The sequence below is a fragment of the Eptesicus fuscus genome, chromosome 6, assembly GCF_027574615.1.
Source record: "Eptesicus fuscus isolate TK198812 chromosome 6, DD_ASM_mEF_20220401, whole genome shotgun sequence".
In the NCBI taxonomy this organism is placed as follows: Eukaryota; Metazoa; Chordata; class Mammalia; order Chiroptera; family Vespertilionidae; genus Eptesicus; species Eptesicus fuscus.
In genome coordinates, this window is record NC_072478.1 from 77,985,488 (window position 1) to 78,004,284 (window position 18,797).

The 18,797-nt window shown below is 42.5% G+C and overlaps 1 protein-coding gene across 7 annotated transcripts in view; it reads right to left on the bottom strand.

Annotated features, from left to right (window-relative positions):
- The window catches only part of CDC25C (cell division cycle 25C), a 33,564-nt gene extending 14,836 nt beyond the window's left edge, over positions 1–18,728 (bottom strand). For 2 of the 7 annotated variants that reach the window (XM_054717892.1, XM_054717889.1), the window contains exons 1-8: positions 18,600–18,728; positions 13,313–13,399; positions 12,794–12,999; positions 11,774–11,868; positions 10,718–10,763; positions 8,219–8,252; positions 7,954–8,043; positions 6,632–6,730 (exon numbers count right to left, since the gene is read on the bottom strand). In XM_054717892.1, the coding sequence (XP_054573867.1) occupies positions 6,632–6,730; positions 7,954–8,043; positions 8,219–8,252; positions 10,718–10,763; positions 11,774–11,868; positions 12,794–12,987 (558 nt within the window). In that variant the 5' untranslated portion in view covers positions 12,988–12,999; positions 13,313–13,399; positions 18,600–18,728. Of the gene's footprint in view, positions 1–6,631; positions 6,731–7,953; positions 8,044–8,218; positions 8,253–10,717; positions 10,764–11,773; positions 11,869–12,793; positions 13,000–13,195; positions 13,400–18,428; positions 18,492–18,599 lie in introns of those variants that run through there. The other 5 variants (XM_054717891.1, XM_054717890.1, XM_054717894.1 and 2 more) reach the window with 5 other exon arrangements.
- Between the last annotated feature and the right edge of the window lie 69 nt (positions 18,729–18,797).

Consider the following 18,797-nt stretch of genomic DNA (forward strand, 5'->3'; position numbering starts at 1 on the left):
AAAATGGGAGAAGATATTTGCAAATCATATATCAGATAAGGTATATGAATATACTACATATATGTGTGTGTGTGTATGTATATATGTATGTATAGATATATATATCTATAACCCAACAACAGAAACTTCTGTATTTTTGTGAGTGTATGTGTGTGTGTTTTAATTTATTGACCTGAGAGAGAGAGAGAGAGACAATGATTTGTTGTTCCACTTATTTATGCATTCATTGGCTGATTCTTTTATGTGCCCTTACTAGAGATCAAACCTACAACCTTGGTATATAGGGACAACACTCCAATCAAGTGAACTACCCAGTCAAGGCCAGAGCTTCTGTTCCGAATGATGAGAAAATTCTGGAAATGAATAGTGGTGATGGTTGCAGAACATTGTGAATGTACTTAATGCCACTGGATTGTATACTTAAAAATTGTTAAAATGGTAAATTATATGTTATATACACTGAGTGGCCAGATTATTATGATCTGTGAACGCATAATAATCTGGCCACTCAGTGTGTGTGTGTGTGTGTGTGTGTGTGTGTGTGTGTGTGTGTGTGTATTAGAGGCCCGGTGCATGAATTCGTGCATGGGGGTGGGGTCTGGCCAGTCTGGCCAGGGGGAGGAGACATGGGCAGTTGGCCGGCCTGCCTGCTGGTCGAACTCCTGGTCGAGGGGACAATTTGCATATTAGCCTTTTATTATATAGGATATACACTAAGTGGCCAGATTATTATGCGTTCAGAGATCATAATAATCTGGCCACTCAGTGTATGTTTTACCATTTAAAAAAAAATCACACACATATAGGAAAGACTATGTAGTAATTTGCTCCAAGTTTTCCCTGACTCTATGAAATAAAAAATCTGAAACATGCTCAACTTTATCTACCTAGGATGGAATATCTTAAATGGCTTTCCCATAGGATTGAGTTTAGAATCCAATCTCTGGAGTATCTTGAGTTCATGGTCAACTAAAAGTACATGAATGCCTGGGTAACTTTAGATTCCAAGAGCTAGTCCTGGCTCTGTAGCTCAGTTGGTTAGAACATTGTCCTGATATGCCGAGGTTGCTGGTTCAATCTCCGGTCAGAGCACATACAAGAATCAACCAATGAATGCATGGATAGATGGAGCAACAGGTGGACATTTCTTTCTCTTTCTCAAATCAATAAATTAAAAAAAAAAAAGACTCCAGTAACTAAATGGACAAAGGAGACACAATCATTCACTAGAGGAAAATATGAATGGCTAATTTCATATGAAATCATTAATAATTAATTTTATAAAACATTTTACCTATCTAATTAGCTATTTTTAAAAAATAACAGCCCTAGCTGGTCTGGCTCAGTGGATAGAGTGTTGGCCTGCAGACTGAAGGGTCCCGGGTTCAAGTCCAGTCAAGAGCACATGCCCGGGTTGCGGACTTGATCCCCAGTAGGGGGCATGCAGGAGGCTAGCTGATCAATGATTCTCTCTCATCATTCATGTTTCTATCTCTCCCTCTCCCTTCCTCTCTGAAATCAATAAAAATATACTAAAGACAAACAATTTATCCACATGAGCTATGGACTGCTCATAAAAATGTAAACTCATAACTTTTTTGAAAGGAATTTGGCAATATGTATAAAAAATCTTTAAAATATGTATACCCTTTAACCAAGCAATTATAATTCTTGGTACTAATTTTAAAGAAAAAAATCTAGCCGAAACCGGTTTGGCTCAGTGGATAGAGCATCAGCCTGTGGACTGAAGGGTCCCAGGTTCGATTCCGGTCAAGGGCATGTACATTGGTTGCGGGCACATCCCCAGCAGGGGGTGTGTAGGAGGCAGCTGATTGATGTTTCTCTCTCATTGATGTTTCTAACTCTCTATCCCTCTCCCTTCCTCTCTGTAAAAAATCAATAAAATATATTTTAAAAAAATCTAAAATGTAGGCAAAGATTTATGCTCAAAAACTTATGTGATAGCATTATTTATTAAAGCAAAATTTGTATAGCACTAAGTATCCAACAATAGTGACGTACATACATAAATTATGGTCCATTTATTAGAATAAAAACATCCATTAAAAATAATGTTTTTAGCCCTGGCCAGGTGGCTCAGTTGGTTGGAGCATCCTTCCATACACTGGAAGGTTGCTAGTTCGATTCCCAGTCAGCGCACATACCTAGGTTGAGGGTTTGATCCCTGGTCAGGGCGCATACAGGAGACAACCAATTGATGATTCTCCCTCACATCAATGTTTCTCTCTCATGCTCTCTCTCTCCCTTCCTTTCTCTCTAAAGTTGATAAATGTATCCTTGGGTGAGGATTAAAAAAATAATAATAGAGAGGAACCAAGATGGCGGCAAAGTTAAACAACTAAACTGCCGCCTCGCACAACAATTTCAAAAATACAACTAAAAGACAAAACGTCTACCACCCAGAACCACGGGAAAGCTGGCTGAGTGAATGATTTACAACTAAGAAGAGAAAGGAGCACAAACGCTGAAAAGCTGAGGTACGGAGGTGCGCGAATCGGGCTGGTGGCGGGCGGCTGGACGCGTGGCTTTTCTTCAACCTGAAGGGAGACAAGCTCCCGATCGCTCTGAAATCCAGAGCGATCGGGAGCTTGTCTGGGACACGCGAGGGACCCAGACGCCTACGGGGAGAAGCTGGACTCTCGGCCATCGGGTCGGAAAGTGAGAGTGACTTTTTTGCAGAGGTGCGCCCAGCAATCAGTGTTTACTGCGCTGGAGCGCGGGACACGGGGACTTGGAAACACGGAAAGGCAGAGACAGCTGACGGCAGCCATTGCTTTTTGTCACGCCCTAGCCTAGTGATGCCAAGAGACCCTGCCCCACCCTGAGACCCTGCCCCACACATCCTACAAACCCACCCAGGCTCCACACAGCGGCTTTTGCATATAAATGGCCTGTTCTGTGGCAGATTAACCAAATTAGCTGCAGCTCCAGTCAGACTGCTCCAAAACTGCCCAAGCAAAGAGGAGAAAACTGTAGTTCTTGCTGTAGCTCCTGCTGGGTGGCCTCAGACAGTAGCTGACCTGCACCCCATTGGAGATCCAGACACTAGTGTATCTAGTGGTTGGTGTGAGATGACACCAGATTTCAACCACTCTCATAAGGGACACATTCAAGAGGCAGACTCAGTGAGCACCAAAGCCCTACTGTGTCTCCAGCACAGCAATTCTTCCGTTATAGATAGAGCGGGTCCTCGCAGCCAATTGGCCTGGAGGTCAATTCCTCCCAGTGACACCAACAACAATCAAGTCTTAACTACAACAAGGCTGTACACACAGTCCACTAAGGGGTGCACCAAGAGCGTCCACCTCAGGTAACTGGGAGGCTGACCCGTTGAACCAATAGGACACCTAGTACACAAAGCTACCCAACCAACTCAGGGAAGCAGCGAAAATGAGGAGGCAAGGAAACAGATCACAAACAAAAGAAATGGAGGAGAACAAATGACTGGACATAGAGTTCAAAACCACGGTTATAAGGTTTTTCAAGAATTTCCTAGAAAAGGCCGATAAATTTAACAAGACCCTCGAGGATATGAGCGAGACCCTCAAGGATATGAAAAAGGACGAACTAGAAATTAAACATACACTGACTGAAATAAAAAATATTATACATAGACACAACAGCAGACTAGAGGATCGCAAGAATCAAGTCAAAGATTTGGAATACAAAGAGGCAAAGGACACTCCTCCAGAGAAGCAAGAAGAGAAGAGAATTCAGAAAGTTGAAGATAGTGTAAGAAGCCTCTGGGACAACTTCAAGCGTACCAACATCAGAATTATGGGGGTGCCAGAAGAAGAGAGAGAGCAAGACGCTGAAAACCTATTTGAAGAAATAATGACCGAAAACTTCCCCCACCTGATGAAAGAAACAGACTTACAAGTCCAGAAAGCGCACAGAACCCCAAACAAAAGGAATCCAAAGAGGACCACACCAAGACACATCATAATTAAAATGCCAAGGGCAAAAGACAAAAAGAAAATCTTACAAGAAGCAAGAGAAAAACAGTTTGTTACCTACAAGGGAACACCCATATGATTATCAGCTGATTTCTCAACAGAAACTATGCAGGCCAGACAGGGGTGGCAAGAAATAGTCAAAGTGATGAAGAGCAATAACCTACAACCAAGACTACTCTACCCAGCAAAGTTACCATTCAGAATTGAAGGGCAGATAAAGAGCTTCACAGATAAGAAAAAGCTAAAGGAGTTCATCACCACCAAACTAGTATTATATGAAATGCTGAAGGGTATTGTTTAAAAAGAGGAAAAAGAAGAAAAAAGTAAAGATAAAAATTATGAACAACAAATACATTTCATGCCGAAACCGGTTTGGCTCAGTGGATAGAGCGTCGGTCTGTGGACTGAAAGGTCCCAGGTTCGATTCCGGTCAAGGGCATGTACCTTGGTTTCGGGCACATCCCCAGTAGGGGGTGTGCAGGAGGCAGTTAGTCGATGTTTCTCTCTCATTGATGTTTCTAGCTCTCTATCCCTCTCCCTTCCACTCTGTAAAAAATCAATAAAATATATTTTTAAAAAAATACATTTCAACAAGTGATTCTAAAAGTCAAGTGAATTAAAAATCTGAGGAACAGAATAAACTGGTGAACATAATAGAATCAGAGGCATAGAATGGGAGTGAGTGGACTGATAATTCTCAGGGGGAAAGGGGTGTCTGTGTGTGGGGTACGGGAAGAGACTGGACACAAATCATACACCTATGGATAAGGACAGTGGGGGGGAGGTAAGAACAGAGGGGGGGTGGGAACCGGGTGGTGGGGAGATATGGGGGGGAAAAAGGAGAAACAATTGTAATAATCTGAACAATAAAGATTTATTAAATTTTAAAAAATAAAAAATAATAATAACGACGTTTTTATTCACAACTAGTGACCCAGCACATGAAATCACACAAGACCCATACCCATGGGAAATCGTGTGAGACCCGGGGCTCCAGACCCGCTGCGCCATGGGACTTGGCTCTGGGTCCCGCCAGCACCGCAGGACTCCCCCAAGTCCCGCAGCGCCGTGGGACCCAGAGTCAAGTCCCCACCCACCCACGTGCGCCTCACTGCGCATGCAGCCCTGCCCACCCGTGCGCGTCTTGCCACGCATGCAGCCTCCTGGTGACCTGTCTTTGGTTGTTACGACGTTAGGGCTACTGGGTTCTTATAATATAAATAGCCATGGAAACAACCCAAGGATCCTTCAATAGGTGATTGGATAAAGAAGATATGGTGCATACATACAACGGAATACTACTCAGCCATAAAAAGATGAAATATTGCCATTTTTCACAACATGTATAGATCTTGAGACTATCATGCTAATGAAATAAGTGAGATGGAAAAGACAAGAACCATATGAATTCACTCACATGTAGGATATTAGACAAAAAGCAACAAACAAATACACAACACTGTGGAGAGTGCCTGGGAAGGCACTTGGGCATTTCTTTAAATTGTCAGCTGAATCCAGGGCAGTCGGCCAAGCCACGCCCTGGAAACATGCTCTGCCAAAAGGCAAGAGTATTGTCGGTTTGACCTTCAGCCCAGGTGTCAGGGGGTGGGTTTTATTATGTAAATCCAGCCAAGCACCAGGAATGAATAAGACCCAGGCCCACCCTAGAATGCGAATAATCTCCTTTGTCTTGACTTTTCATAAAACTTCCTGTTTTTCTGATGTATAACATAAACACGATGTATGGGTGCTGTATGGGCTCGGAGTCACTGTTCCTGTCCTTGTCCATGTGAGAGGACAGTGGTCCCACCCAGCCCCAGCTTTTTCCTTCTATCTCTGTGTCTGTCTCTTTCTTTCATTTTCTCAATCCCCAGCCACCCCTACTCAGGAAAAGGACCGCTCTCTAGCCGAGCTGGATGCGGAAAAGAGAGAAATATTTACACAACACAAAACAAACAAACAAAAAAACTCAAAAATACAGACAACAGTATGGTGGTTATTAGAGGGGAAGGGAATTGGAAGGAGGACCAAGTAGGTAAAGGAGTCAAACACACGGTTACGGAAAGAGACTAGGCTTGACATAGTGAGCCCACAATAGAGTATACAAATGTCGTATGAAAAAGTTGTACACCTGAAATTTATATACTGTTATTAATCAATGTTACCCCAATAAATTTAATAAAAAATATTTACTAAGAGTTTTAATATTAACTTATAAAAACAGAATATAAAGTTATAAATATGGTATGACCTCAACTTCATAAAACTGTTCATATAGTTAAATGATTGAAAAGAAATGAGGTAAAATGTTAATAGTGGTTTTTCTCTATAGGTAGAGATTTTCTTTTTTATACTTTCCTATGTTTTTAAATCATTTTCAAACTGGGCACACAGTACTCTTAAAATAAGGGGGGAAAGAGTTCAAGAATAAGGTAGAAAATTTTAAAAAGGACTAAGAACTTTTTCTCCTCCTTAAATTTAAACAAAAGATCAGAGGACATACGTCTCCTCTCATTCCCTGTTCAAACATTACTTCTCTGACCCCTTTTTTCACTCAAGCCAGCTTAGAAAAATTCGAAGGGTCATAAATCCAGATCTACCATCCCATATCCTACAACATCTCAGCTGACCCTTGATGATGTCCAGTGACTCACCAGTAGAGAAAGGGGAGACATGTAAGGCCCCCCTGATTTCTTTTGAAACTTCAGGTTCCTGGGTGCCCAGCATTCCAAGGGCTTCAAAGTGTTGTTTTCCTGCATAAGAAAAACTACATTGGCTGGAGGAAGACAAGTGTCAGTAAGCCTGCCAAAAACATTGCATTTGATGGAACACATAAGTCATCAAGGTTGACCCTCCATCCCAAAGATACAAATTATGGTTTGGAGTTGATGTATGTTATGTGGATTTGCTTTGGGTGATACTAATTTTATGTTCATAAGCCAAAGGAAGGAAGGAAAAAGGGAGCCTGACTAGGGAGGAGGTGAGAATTTTAAAAAAATGAGTAAAGGGAGATTAAAAAGGACAGTATTAAATTTTTTTTAAAATATATTTTATTGATTTTTTACAGAGAGGAAGGGAGAGAGATAGTTAGAAACATCTATCAGCTGCCTCCTGCACACCCCCTACTGGGGATGTGCCCGCAACCAAGGTACATGCCCTTGACCGGAATCGAACCTGGGACCCTTGAGTCTGCAGGCCGACGCTCTATCCACTGAGCCAAACCAGTTTCAGCAGTATTAAATTTTTTGAAAAAGCTGAGTAGGACAGACAAAAACATGGGCATAACTTAGTTCATGTGAGAAAAGGAGAACAGCAGCTATCTTTTATGGATAATGACCTAGAGGAAATGATGAGAGACAGGGAAAAGAAAAATATGGCTAGCAAAAGAGATTAGCTGGAGATATTAGAGAATTAGTGATTCTGGAGAGGTCGATAACAACTTGAAACTCAAGGATGGCCTGAAGCTCAGACCACAGTTTAATAGAAAAGGAACCAAAAAGCTAGATTACAGGAGAAATGAGAAACAAGAACTCTTGTACATGAAACCATGCAAATAAATAGTCTGTGAACAAGTTATGTACATTATCCTTATCTGGTGTTTTTTTTTTAAATCCTAAATTCCTTATTAACAGATTTTTGTTAAGGAAACTAATCAACTAAACATGAGTATATAAAAAAAAAAAAAGAAGAAAAAAAAAAAGGAAAATAAATAAATAAACAAACAAACAAACAAACAAACATGAGTATAATGATGTCCTACAGTGTAAGACTTAGAGCTAGGTTTCTGTTCTAGGGTCAAATCTTAAAAGAAAAAAACAAAATAAAACAAAACAAAACCCATAATATTTTCCCTATAGCAATGCTGCTTGTATAACATACTGAGGCATAACAAGCTCAAGGTCTCATGATAGGGATGACTTGCTCTACTTAAAGGAAGACAACTGCTAATGTATCTAGGTTTCCATTAAAGACTCACATTTTCTTTATTTGTGGATGAGCTACATATTGCATCTTTCTTCTGGTTGCCATGGTCCAAAGCCTTTGGAGTGCTACAAAGCGGCTGTCCCTACAAAAGATAGTTTTCTGAGAACATCCAACACCTCCCGCCACAGCTGGAAACCCCATCTTCCACCTGAGACATCTAACTCTCCCTCAGCACGCGGGAAGGGTCAGGTGGGGTCTAGGAAGGTGGGCTGTGCCCTGAGAAACAAAACCAAACCCAAGAAAGAGGAGCTACTCACTGGGCTGCATTTTATAAGGTGCTTGTGATGATTCCTGCAGATCAGATTTAAAAAAAAAAGCCAGTCAGTTTAGCCCCAAATACTATTTGGTTATTCATCAGTAGCTTGGGGCATCCCAACTTTTCCTTTCTTGCATTCTAGGATCCCTATATCTACTTGCTATTATGTCTCTTCCAATAATATGTAGGGAGATCTCTGTGGTAAATATTAAGATGTTGAGTGACATCCTGGAGATAAGGCCCTCATTTTACATATATATGTATGTAAAACAATATATATATATATATATATATATATATACACATACACATACACACACACACACACATATATATGTAAAAATATATATATATATAAAAAATATATATATATCCTAATATATAAAGAACCAGGGTCCAGGCCGAAACCGGTTTGGCTCAGTGGATAGACCGTCGGCCTGCGGACTCAAGGGTCCCGGGTTCGATTCCAGTCAAGGGCATGTACCTTGGTTGCGGGCACATCCCCAGTAGGGGGTGTGCAAGAGGCAGCTGATGGATGTTTCTCTCTCATCGATGTTTCTAACTCTCTATCCCTCTCTCTTCCTCTCTGTAAAAAATCAATAAAAAATATTTAAAAAAAGGAAAAAAAAAAGAACCAGGGTCCATAATGTCCAAAACGACTGAACAGATGACCAAATGCCGGGCTATGCACGCAGCAGGCTTGGATGGGTGGGGACTGGCATGCAGGCTGAACTGCTGACCTCTCAGTCCCTCCTGGGTCGCGGGCACCGCGGTGACCTGTTGGCGTCCCTCGTTAGGGCGCCATAAATGTTGGGGTTCTATTCCCAGCCTTACAAAGGGTTCAGCATTCTGGAGAAAGGGGCTGCGCATAGATGATTAAAAAGGAGTCCAAAGACGAAAGATATTTTTGAAAGGCATTGGGGGTCAGAGGAGCTTCAGCTAAAAGGAACTGAAGACTCTCCTCCTTCACTCAGGACCCTGCTTTTATTCACACAATTTATCCTAAGGCAAGGTGGAAATATACATTTCAAAGGGTAAGGTATCAAAGGGTAGAATACAGAAGCATTATCAGTTTGGGGAATAGCCTACAGCTGTTCAGGTGTTTGGCCAATAGGAGGCAATAAAATGCCCTGAGCTGTCTGGCAGCTAACAATCCTAGTCAGGTTTGGGGGAAGTGCCTTAGCCGTTTCCAACAGGTAAATTACATATGTGGCTCACCCTTGTTGAGCCGCCCAAGTCCCATCAACCTTTTGACGGAACTCTTGTAATTATTACATGCTGGAAGTGGTTCTCAGCAGTGACCCAGCACTGACTGCCGCTGCCAAGGTGGGTGCAATGTGATTGGTCGGGGGGGGGGGGGGCCCCCCCCCCCCCCCCCCCCGCCATCACCCTGCAGAGGGAGGCCCAGACCACCATCTGGGGGGCTCCGCAATTGCACCAAAGAGGGAGGCCCAGGCTACCCAGCCCGCAGCAGTGGACGGGGCCTCCCTCTGTGGGGTGATCAATCCTGGGGCTCCTGGCCTGCAAGAGGGCGCAGGCCAGGCTGAAGGACCACCCCCACCCCCACCCTCACGCCAAGTCGCCAAGTGCATGAATTTCGTGCACTGGGCCTCTCTCTCTCTCTCTCTCTCTCTCTATATATATATATTACATTACACACACACACACCAAAGATGATGAGTTTGTTCTACATCTTATGTAGACACAATTTATAATTTACTAATTTTCAAGCAGTGACTGTTGAGAGCAAATGTTTATTTTTTTTTTTAGGAATTTCTATCACCGCTCACAGGAGTTAATTTGATCTACATGAGTTGGGGCATTTTAAGCAATTCAAAGACAATGCAAGCAATACAAAGTGAAGTTTTTTTGCAAGTATTGGTAAAAATACAGTCAAATAGAAAACTTACAATAAGTTTAAGAAGTTGAATTAGAATTGTTTTTTCATTCCTTAAGTATTCCCTGACTGAACACTTTAAGATCTCCAACAAAGAATCCTCATGAGTAATAATAAATATTATAAAATGCTTTGGTAGTTGCTGCTAAGGAATAAATGAAAATTTAATCCTTACAATAGCTGTTAATAAGAAGTGCTATTATTATCTCCATTATCATTGTTTCTTAAGAAACTGAGGTGCAGTTGAGTTAAGAAACTTGTCAGAGTCACAGTTGATGAAATAGTAGGGCACTAGAATCCAGACACTCTGATTCTAGAGCTTACACTAGATATACTAAGTCAGTGAGTTTTAAGCACTAAGATACAGCACTACTCACATGCAGGTAACAGCCTATGTCTAAGTGCAGTATACCATTTTCCTCCATTGTTAAAGATAATACTGATTGTGTGTGATGGTTAAAATTAACTAATACTCTGGGAAACTTAACAACCTTTCAAGGAAAGGATCTAGGCCTCCAAAGTGAATGTTCCATGCCCTGTAGAGTTTGCATAGGATAAAATCCCTGTACCAGCATTGAAAGTTTATTTAGCAAAAGAATTTACCTCCAAGCTAACTGTATTTCCTGAGGTTCTGAAGAATCCAAAGGACCTGCAATTAGATATGAAATTATTCTTGTCCATGCATCCCGTCTTTCCTTCTGATTTTCTTTATTACCAGTAAGCCATATAAATTTCAAAGCTGACCTCTAAAAAAAAAGGCTCTTGCTAGGTACCAATTTCATGGTACAAGGTACAAGTTATTAGATTCTTAAGAATTCACGTGTGTCACTGAAAGACAAACTGCTAGGAAATAATGCACTAAGCTACAGAGATTTTTTTCATGAATAGAAAAGAATGCTTATCACTCAGGAAATCTAAAATTACAATAAATACTAAAATGACTGACTAGTAAAACACATTCCTTTAGGGCTCAGACACTATAAAAATGCAAGAATTCGCTGACAAAGTATTTATCTATGTGGGTTTCTTTGCCTCTGCTGATATTAGACTAGGTTATAAAACTTCTCTTTTTTTTATTCTTTATTGTTGAAAGTATATGTCCCCTTTTCCCCTGTTGTCCTCTCCCACTTCTCGTCTTAATTATTATTTCCATTCCCATCATTCAGTGAGTTTCAATTTATATTATTAATCAGTCAACAAAATACTCCTTCCTGTCTAAAATTTTCAAATGCAAAGTGATGTTTATTAATGTTATTTGTCTCTTCCCATTGGCTTGAGCATTCTCCTAAAAAATCCTACAGGGCCCTACCCAATTTGGCTCAGTGGACAGAGCATCAGCCTGCGGACTCAAGGGTCCCAGGTTTGAGTCCGGTCAAGGGCACATGCCCAGGTTGTGGGCTTGATCCCCAGCAGGGGGTGTGCAGGAGGCAGCCAATCAATGATTCTCTTTCATCATTGATGTTTCTCTCTCTCCCTCTCCCTTTCCTCTCTGAAATCAATATATATTTAAATAAATAAATAAATCCTATAGGTACCCATAGAATTCCACCTTCAAGGCTCTCTGCTTACTTTTACCACCTTCCATGTCTATCTTACCACCCTGACCTCTCCCTTAAAAGTTATTCTTTCCCTTGAAGCCTTTACCTCCCTTCTCCCTACCAGTTCCATCAAGGTCTGCAGGAGCTGTAAGCTGAGTGGCAGACATCTCCCCACTGCTAAGATTCGAAAGATCAAGGCAACGTTTTGGGGTTCCTCTGTTGAGACATAATAGTACATCAATAATCACATTAGGATGTAATATCCTTAAAAAGCAAAGATCATGTTATCCTCAATTTGAAACACCTCTCGCCGGCCTTGGTGGCTCAGTGGTTGAGCGTTGACCAATGAACCAGGAGGTCACAGTTCGATTCCTGGTCAGGGCACATGCCTGGGCTGCGGGCTCAATCCCCCAATCGTGCAGGCAGCCAGTCAATGATTCTCTGTCATCATTGATGCTTCTCTCTCTCTCTTCTTCTCCCTTACTCTCTGAAATTAATAAAGATATATTTAAAAAAAAGGGAAAGAAAACACCCATCCTGTTCTGCTCCCATTCACATGAAACTTCTTTTAAAAAAAAAAATAGCTCTCAATGATTATGACATAATTTGAACAGTATCCAAACAAAGAAATTGGTTTTGGAGATATTCTAGACTAGAATGAGGAAAATCTCCCCCATTTTCTCTACTCCGATAATCTATACCTAATTTTCTCCTCACCAACATACTGAGACAGTATTTTTTTTTTTATTGAGAACCAAAGTTTACTGACTGAGATGGGTCTTGACCCCACATCTTCTGCTCTGTATACAAGAGCACACAGATTTTACTTTTCCCTTGAGTCTCTAGAACTTCTCAAGTCTATACCTCTCCAACTTTGCTGACTACGACATTAGTGCATGGCATGGACAAAATTTAAAGTACAATAACACTATTATTAATAAAGTGACCAACTCATATAATGCAAAAGAGTTTTCAAAGACTTTTCCAAGACGTCACATCATTTGATTCTCACAAGATCCTAGTAAGATAAGATTATTTTTATATCACAGAAAAGAAGTCTGAGAGTCAGAAGAGTTATATGGTTAGTCAGGGACTAAGACTTAGAAAAACAAAGTAGATAAGGTGTGAAAGGTGGATTTACCCAGACAAAATGCTTTGGTTTGCAGAATCGCCAAAGAGTTTGTCCACTGGGGTTCCAGGGAGATCTGGGCAGATGGTGAAGGAGGTGTCTCTCTCCAGGAGCAAGTTTAATATCTTCCTCTGATGGGATCTAAAACTGGGTCCTGTGCCAGGACTTCCTTCCTCTCTTGTGGATGAAGTGAGTTCGGCAGACATAGTCTCCGAGTACTAAGAACGAAAGAAAACCTGGCTAAGAGAAGAACGTCATCTATACAGGCACATCACAGGTGGTCCAGCTTTCACAACCTCATCCACCCTTCCCAGCTGTGGCCCAGTGGAGCGGTATTGGAGGATGGGCATCTCCAAACGGAGACTCACAACTTGCCCGAAGCGGCCTGGCCTTTTCGTTGGAACCTGAACTTACCGAGAGGAAACCCCAAGACTTTAAAGCGGAAATAAAAAGAAGGCTTTGACTTGTTTGGAGCCGCAGCTCGTGACTCCTGACCCGAAGGAACTCAGTTCTCCTAACTCGCGACGATACCTTAGGTCCCCTGAATTCCCGTTTGTGGGGCTCTGGTTCCCGCAGGGAAGGCTCTGGTCTTACCTCAAGTTTGAGTCTGAGATTTACCTTCAGGAGAAAGAGAAGTGGTGGGGGTCAGTCACAAGCGAAGACTTGAGCAGAATTAAAGAAAATCGGGGGAAAGGAAGCAATTTAACCACACTACAGTTTTACTTGCCAAATGGAGAGGCTTTGCCGCTTCTCTCCTCAGAGGGTCGAAGTTACAGCCGCGGAGCAGAACAACAGCCACAGGTCTCGACCATTCAAACCTTCCGCCCTCCCAATAACCTATCCCCGCTCGCCTCTAAGCTGTGTCAGCCAATCTCCGCGCCCGCCCAGAACCTTATCAGCCAATCGTTTGGCTCGTACATCACCCGGGGGCGTGAGCTTGCGCTGGTAGGAACCCAATTTGCCCCACCCCACAACCAGAGCAGGATGCCGATTGGCCCGCCAGCATTCGGCAGGGCTTAGTAAGCCCCGCCCCACACGAGTCTGGCGTACCATTGGCTTTACCTGTGGCCAATCGCCTCGCCCTTCCTGAAATTTCCCTTCGCTCCGCCCCTCGGACCCCGGGAGATTTAAATTGCACTTCGCTAGCACTTGCGATGTCCAGTCGTTAATACTTGGAGGAATTAGTTTGGCTAGGAGGTGTTTTAGACGTTTCTTTTTCCTTGCTTCTTTCCCGTATATTATAAGGACTTTCCCCCTCTCAGTCTGCTACCCTTCCGCTGGAGATGGAGCATTTGCCGCGAGTGTGGCAGATGCCGGGACGAAACAGGTGTGTGTATTTGATGCTAAGCGTCATGGGCCCCGCCCAAGAGCTTTTCTAGTAAGATCTCCCGGTTAGCGCGCAACATCTCTAAGACGCTAAGTTACGTGAGTAAAGGAAATTCCTTTTCAGGGAAAGCAGGGGAGTTGAATTAGTTCTTGGCATAATTCTTTTTAAAATATGTATATATTATTGATCTTTTACAGAGAGGAAGGGAGAGGGATAGAGAGAAACATCGATCAGCTGCCTCCTGCACACTCCCCACTGGGTATGTGCCTGCAACCAAGGTACATGCCCTTGACCTGAATCGAACCTGGGACCCTTGAGTCCGCAGGCCGACGCTCTATCCACTGAGCATACCGGTTAGGGCTTGGCATAATTCTTATCACAATTCAGAGGATCTCAAAATTTGGTTGCTTATGGAACTTGGAACATTAATTAGGTGATATTAAAATAATCTAATTTTTTAATAAATATTTTATTGATTTTAGAGAGGGAGAAGGATAGAAACCTCAATGATGACAGATTTATATAGATATATATTGATTTTAGAGATGAAGGGAGGGGGAAAGAAACATCAATGATGAGAATCATTGATCGGCTGCCTCCAGCACGCCCCCTACTGGGAATTGAGCCTGCAATCAGGGCCTGTGCCCTGACCCAGAATCCAACAGATGACCTTTTGCTTCACAGGTCCATGCTCAACCACTGAGCCACACCCGCCCAGCAAGAATTTATTATTTTTTTTTTTAATATATTTTATTGATTTTTTACAGAGAGGAAGAGAGAGGGATAGAGAGTCAGAAACATCGAATAGAGAGAAACATCCATCAGCTGCCTCTTGCACACCCCCTACTGGGGATGTGCCCGCAACCAAGGTACATGCCCTTGACCAGAATCGAACCTGGGACCCTTGAGTCCGCAGGCCGACGCTCTATCCACTGAGCCAAACTGGTTTCGGCAAGAATTTATTCTTAATTTTGGGGACTTGTTTTTAAATACTCTTGTGGGAGTGGTGGTGGGTCTGGATGAAACAAAATTGGCCATGGGTGTTGGGTGATGGGTAACTGGGGATCCATTATATCAGTGCTCTCAAAGTTTAATCTGTATACTAATCACCTGGGGATCTTGTTAAAATGTAGATTCTGATTCAGTAGGTCTGGGTTGAGGCCCAAGATTCTTTACTTCTAGCTCCGTGGTCGGCAAACTGCGGCTCGCGAGCCACATGCGGCTCTTTGGCCACTTGAGTGTGGCTCTTCCACAAAATACCATGGCCTGGGGGAGTCTATTTTGAAGAAGTGGCGTTAGAAAAAGTTTAAGTTTTAAAAATTTGGCTCTCAAAAGAAATTTCAATCGTGTACTGTTGATATTTGGCTCTGTTGACTAATGAGTTTGCCGACCACTGTTCTAGCTGATGCTGATGCAGGTAGTACAGGGACCATACTTTGAGTAGCAAAACATGATGCTATTCTCTTTACTTCTCTGCATACTTGGAATTTTCCATAATAATAAAAATATTAAAATAAACTTGGAAGCTATTTAAAATACAGGCCCCTAAAATGATGATTCAATAGGTCTAGAATGGGGCAATGAATACAGATGGCTTGCAGGCTACACTTTGGGAAACAAATTAGAAATGCAACCTTTATCTTTGAAAAACAGTAAGTCAGAAATACAACCTTTTATCTAGTGTCAGGATCTTGGTTATAGTAGTGGCTTAGAAGCGCAATATAGTCAGTTGGGTATTGTCCTAAAATACCCTTTTCATTTGTAGAATTTGTTTCCCCAGAAAGGAGCAGTGTGAAGAGTCTTTACCCTGTAGAGTAGAAATGGTGAGTGTGGGAGTGAGCACAGAGCCCTGCCAGGCCAGGTGAGTTTGAAAATCACACTGGGGATTAAGGGAGTGTGGGATGAGTTGGTTTCTGCTTTGATAATTATAATGACACTTCATGTGGCCACTATATACTTCCCCGCAGGTGGGAGGTAGAAACAGATGAAATAATCCTACAACGGCGGCAAAAGCAGATAGATTATGGCAAGCGCACACCTGGTTACCAGTGTTTTCTGCAGCAGGTCCCCAAGTGAGTGTAGTTGTGGGTAGTCACAAGAGTCTCAGTCAAGTGGCTTTGGTTCAATGTCAGGTGATGGAAATATACTAGAATCTGAGTGCTCTCACAAACTTGGAGTATTACTAAAACAAATTCTCCTGCAACCTAGCCCCAAGGTTAAGTCATACTTAGTCCAGAAGACCTTCTTAAAGCCTATCTTTAAAAAAACAACAACCCTCTATCCACGTTTGCTTATGAAGTTTTTTCTTTCCAACCATTTTTACCTCATGCCTCCAGCTGACTTGGCTAACTGAAATGTATTTACCTAATCACATGAAAGTTTATGTGCACACATACAACTAAATGTATGAAAGGTAGTGTGTGTTTGAAAGGGATGCCAAATACTGACTTTTACCTCTATCTTGACTTCTGAGGGAATTGGAATATCTAATTTAACCTTCCCAGAAGAAAGAATTTTGGGGAGTTAGGAAGTATGATGTTTAATCTGACTTGAAGGTTTTTTCTGGATTGAGGGCATTGATCATACCTAACTCTCAGAGAATCCCTAATAAGTCTCCTGATTCACCGTGATAAGCAGTGAGCTGTGCCCCCTACACCTTGATCTCAGTCTGACTCATAACTATTGTTGCCAGGGCACAACGACAGCCAGGACTTCATCCTCAAACGCCAAACAAAAACAGGAGGTATAGCCGCCGCTCCTGGGATGCCCAGATCAGGCAATGGAGAAAAGCACTACATTCCTGGGATCCCCCCAGCCAGCCTCTGCAGGGCAGGAGGGCTGAGGGGTATGTGCACTATTCTTGATTTCTTCCTAGAGTGGTGGACTGAGCCCCACCTCTCCCATTTTGCAGAGATTTAACTTTCACTGGCTAAAAAGGGAGAGTTGGAATGAGGTGCATGCTCCTCTGAACTTGCTGCCTTCCTAGGCAGGGAATGGAGACTCCTCTCTTAGAACCAATGGATTCCACCCCTTTGGATGACCTCCTGGATGACTGGCTCCAGACCCTGGAACCCTAAGAGAATCTGGATGGAGACCAGCAGGGAGCCCAGGTAGTATCTTCTGCTGAAACCCACTAGAGTAGGGTCAGAGATGGGGTTTGGTCTATGAGGTCACAATTAAGATGGGGTTCAAGCTAGTAGTCCAAGAACAGAAAAGGAAAATGGGGCAGCAGGAAAAAATACCATGACATGAGTAAAAAAATTTGAGAACTAAAAGTGGCATAAGGATATTTAATTATAGTTTGTAATGGGCTGCACTGGGGGCTATTTCATACTTGATGAAAGAGGTGTAATCTTCTTTTGAAGCGAAGCTTGAAACCTAACTTGCAGGATTTGTTATTTTTTAACTCTCAATTTCAGTGTTTTTCAAATGAGCCAATGTTAACTTCTTATATTCAATCATTTAACTTTAGTAAGTATGGTTAATGATAAAAAAAGGGGGGTTATCTAGTGGTGAAAATCAAGGGCTTTAGAGCCTCAGACTGCTTTTTAAAATACCACCTTTGTCTACCACATGGGAAGTCCCTTAACCTCTCCAGCCATTTCATGTCAGATAAGATTTTTTTTCCCCATTTGATGATTGTAAGCAAAAATGAGAATACATATTTAAAGTATGTAGCACGGTGCCTGGCACATAAGTGCGCCACAACAGTAATTATTGGAAACCATATCTCCTGTAACTTCAGGCCCCTGCCAGTTCTTCTGCCAGGGGGAAATGGGCAGGGCAAAGGAAACGTGAGGTATATCTTCCTTTGACCCCATTTTCTTACTAAGTACCTAACTTTTCTTTTTCAGTTTGCGGACTAGGTGGCTCTGACTCCTCCCTTCCCAGGCTCTGTGAAGATCCCCACCACTGGTTCTACTTCCTAACTGATCACAGCTACCTATCTGTCCCAGATTTGAGTGGGGTACACATTACTTAGGGAAAAGATACCTTTCAGGGGACCTGTTGCTAAATGTAGTAGTGAGGATTTACTTGCATGACTGTTACTTTCCCATCGATTACAAAAAAAATCTAAAATTCTGGCCTACAAAGAGATCACAACACGAAGGCATTGTTTAAAACCTCTCCTTGTCCATGTTTTTCCTGTCTCTCTAAACCTTCTTTGATTGATGAGACTCAAATTTACATAAGAATCAGAAACCATCTTCCTATTCCCCAACCTCTTCACCTACTAACGCCTACATTGTCTTCGAAAAGGACTTAAACTTTGGCTGTGGTGGCAGTGGTGGTGGTTTAATAAAAGGTGGTTTACTCTACCTGAAGAGGAAATGTAGCACCATCACCATCTTTTCCCCATCTGCCTTTTTCCTCCCTCCCAGTCTTAAGGAAAGTGGTCCAGCTGTAACTACCGTACCCCCCGCCCCCCACACACACCCTCCCACGCGGGTTACTGAGCCGCCTATGATGTCATAATCACAATCCCATTACCTCATCCTGTTGAAGGGGGGGCGGTGCGTAGAGGGAGGAAAAGGAGTGATCAGCCCTGGGCCCTCCTCAGCTTTACAAAGTTTTTGGGTGAGGGCTAATCACAGAACCAAACGGGAACAGCCCCCAGCTGTAGTAAGTCCTGGGTTTAGACGGTTCGAGTCGATCTGGCCGCTGGAAGAGGGGCTCCTGGGACTTAGA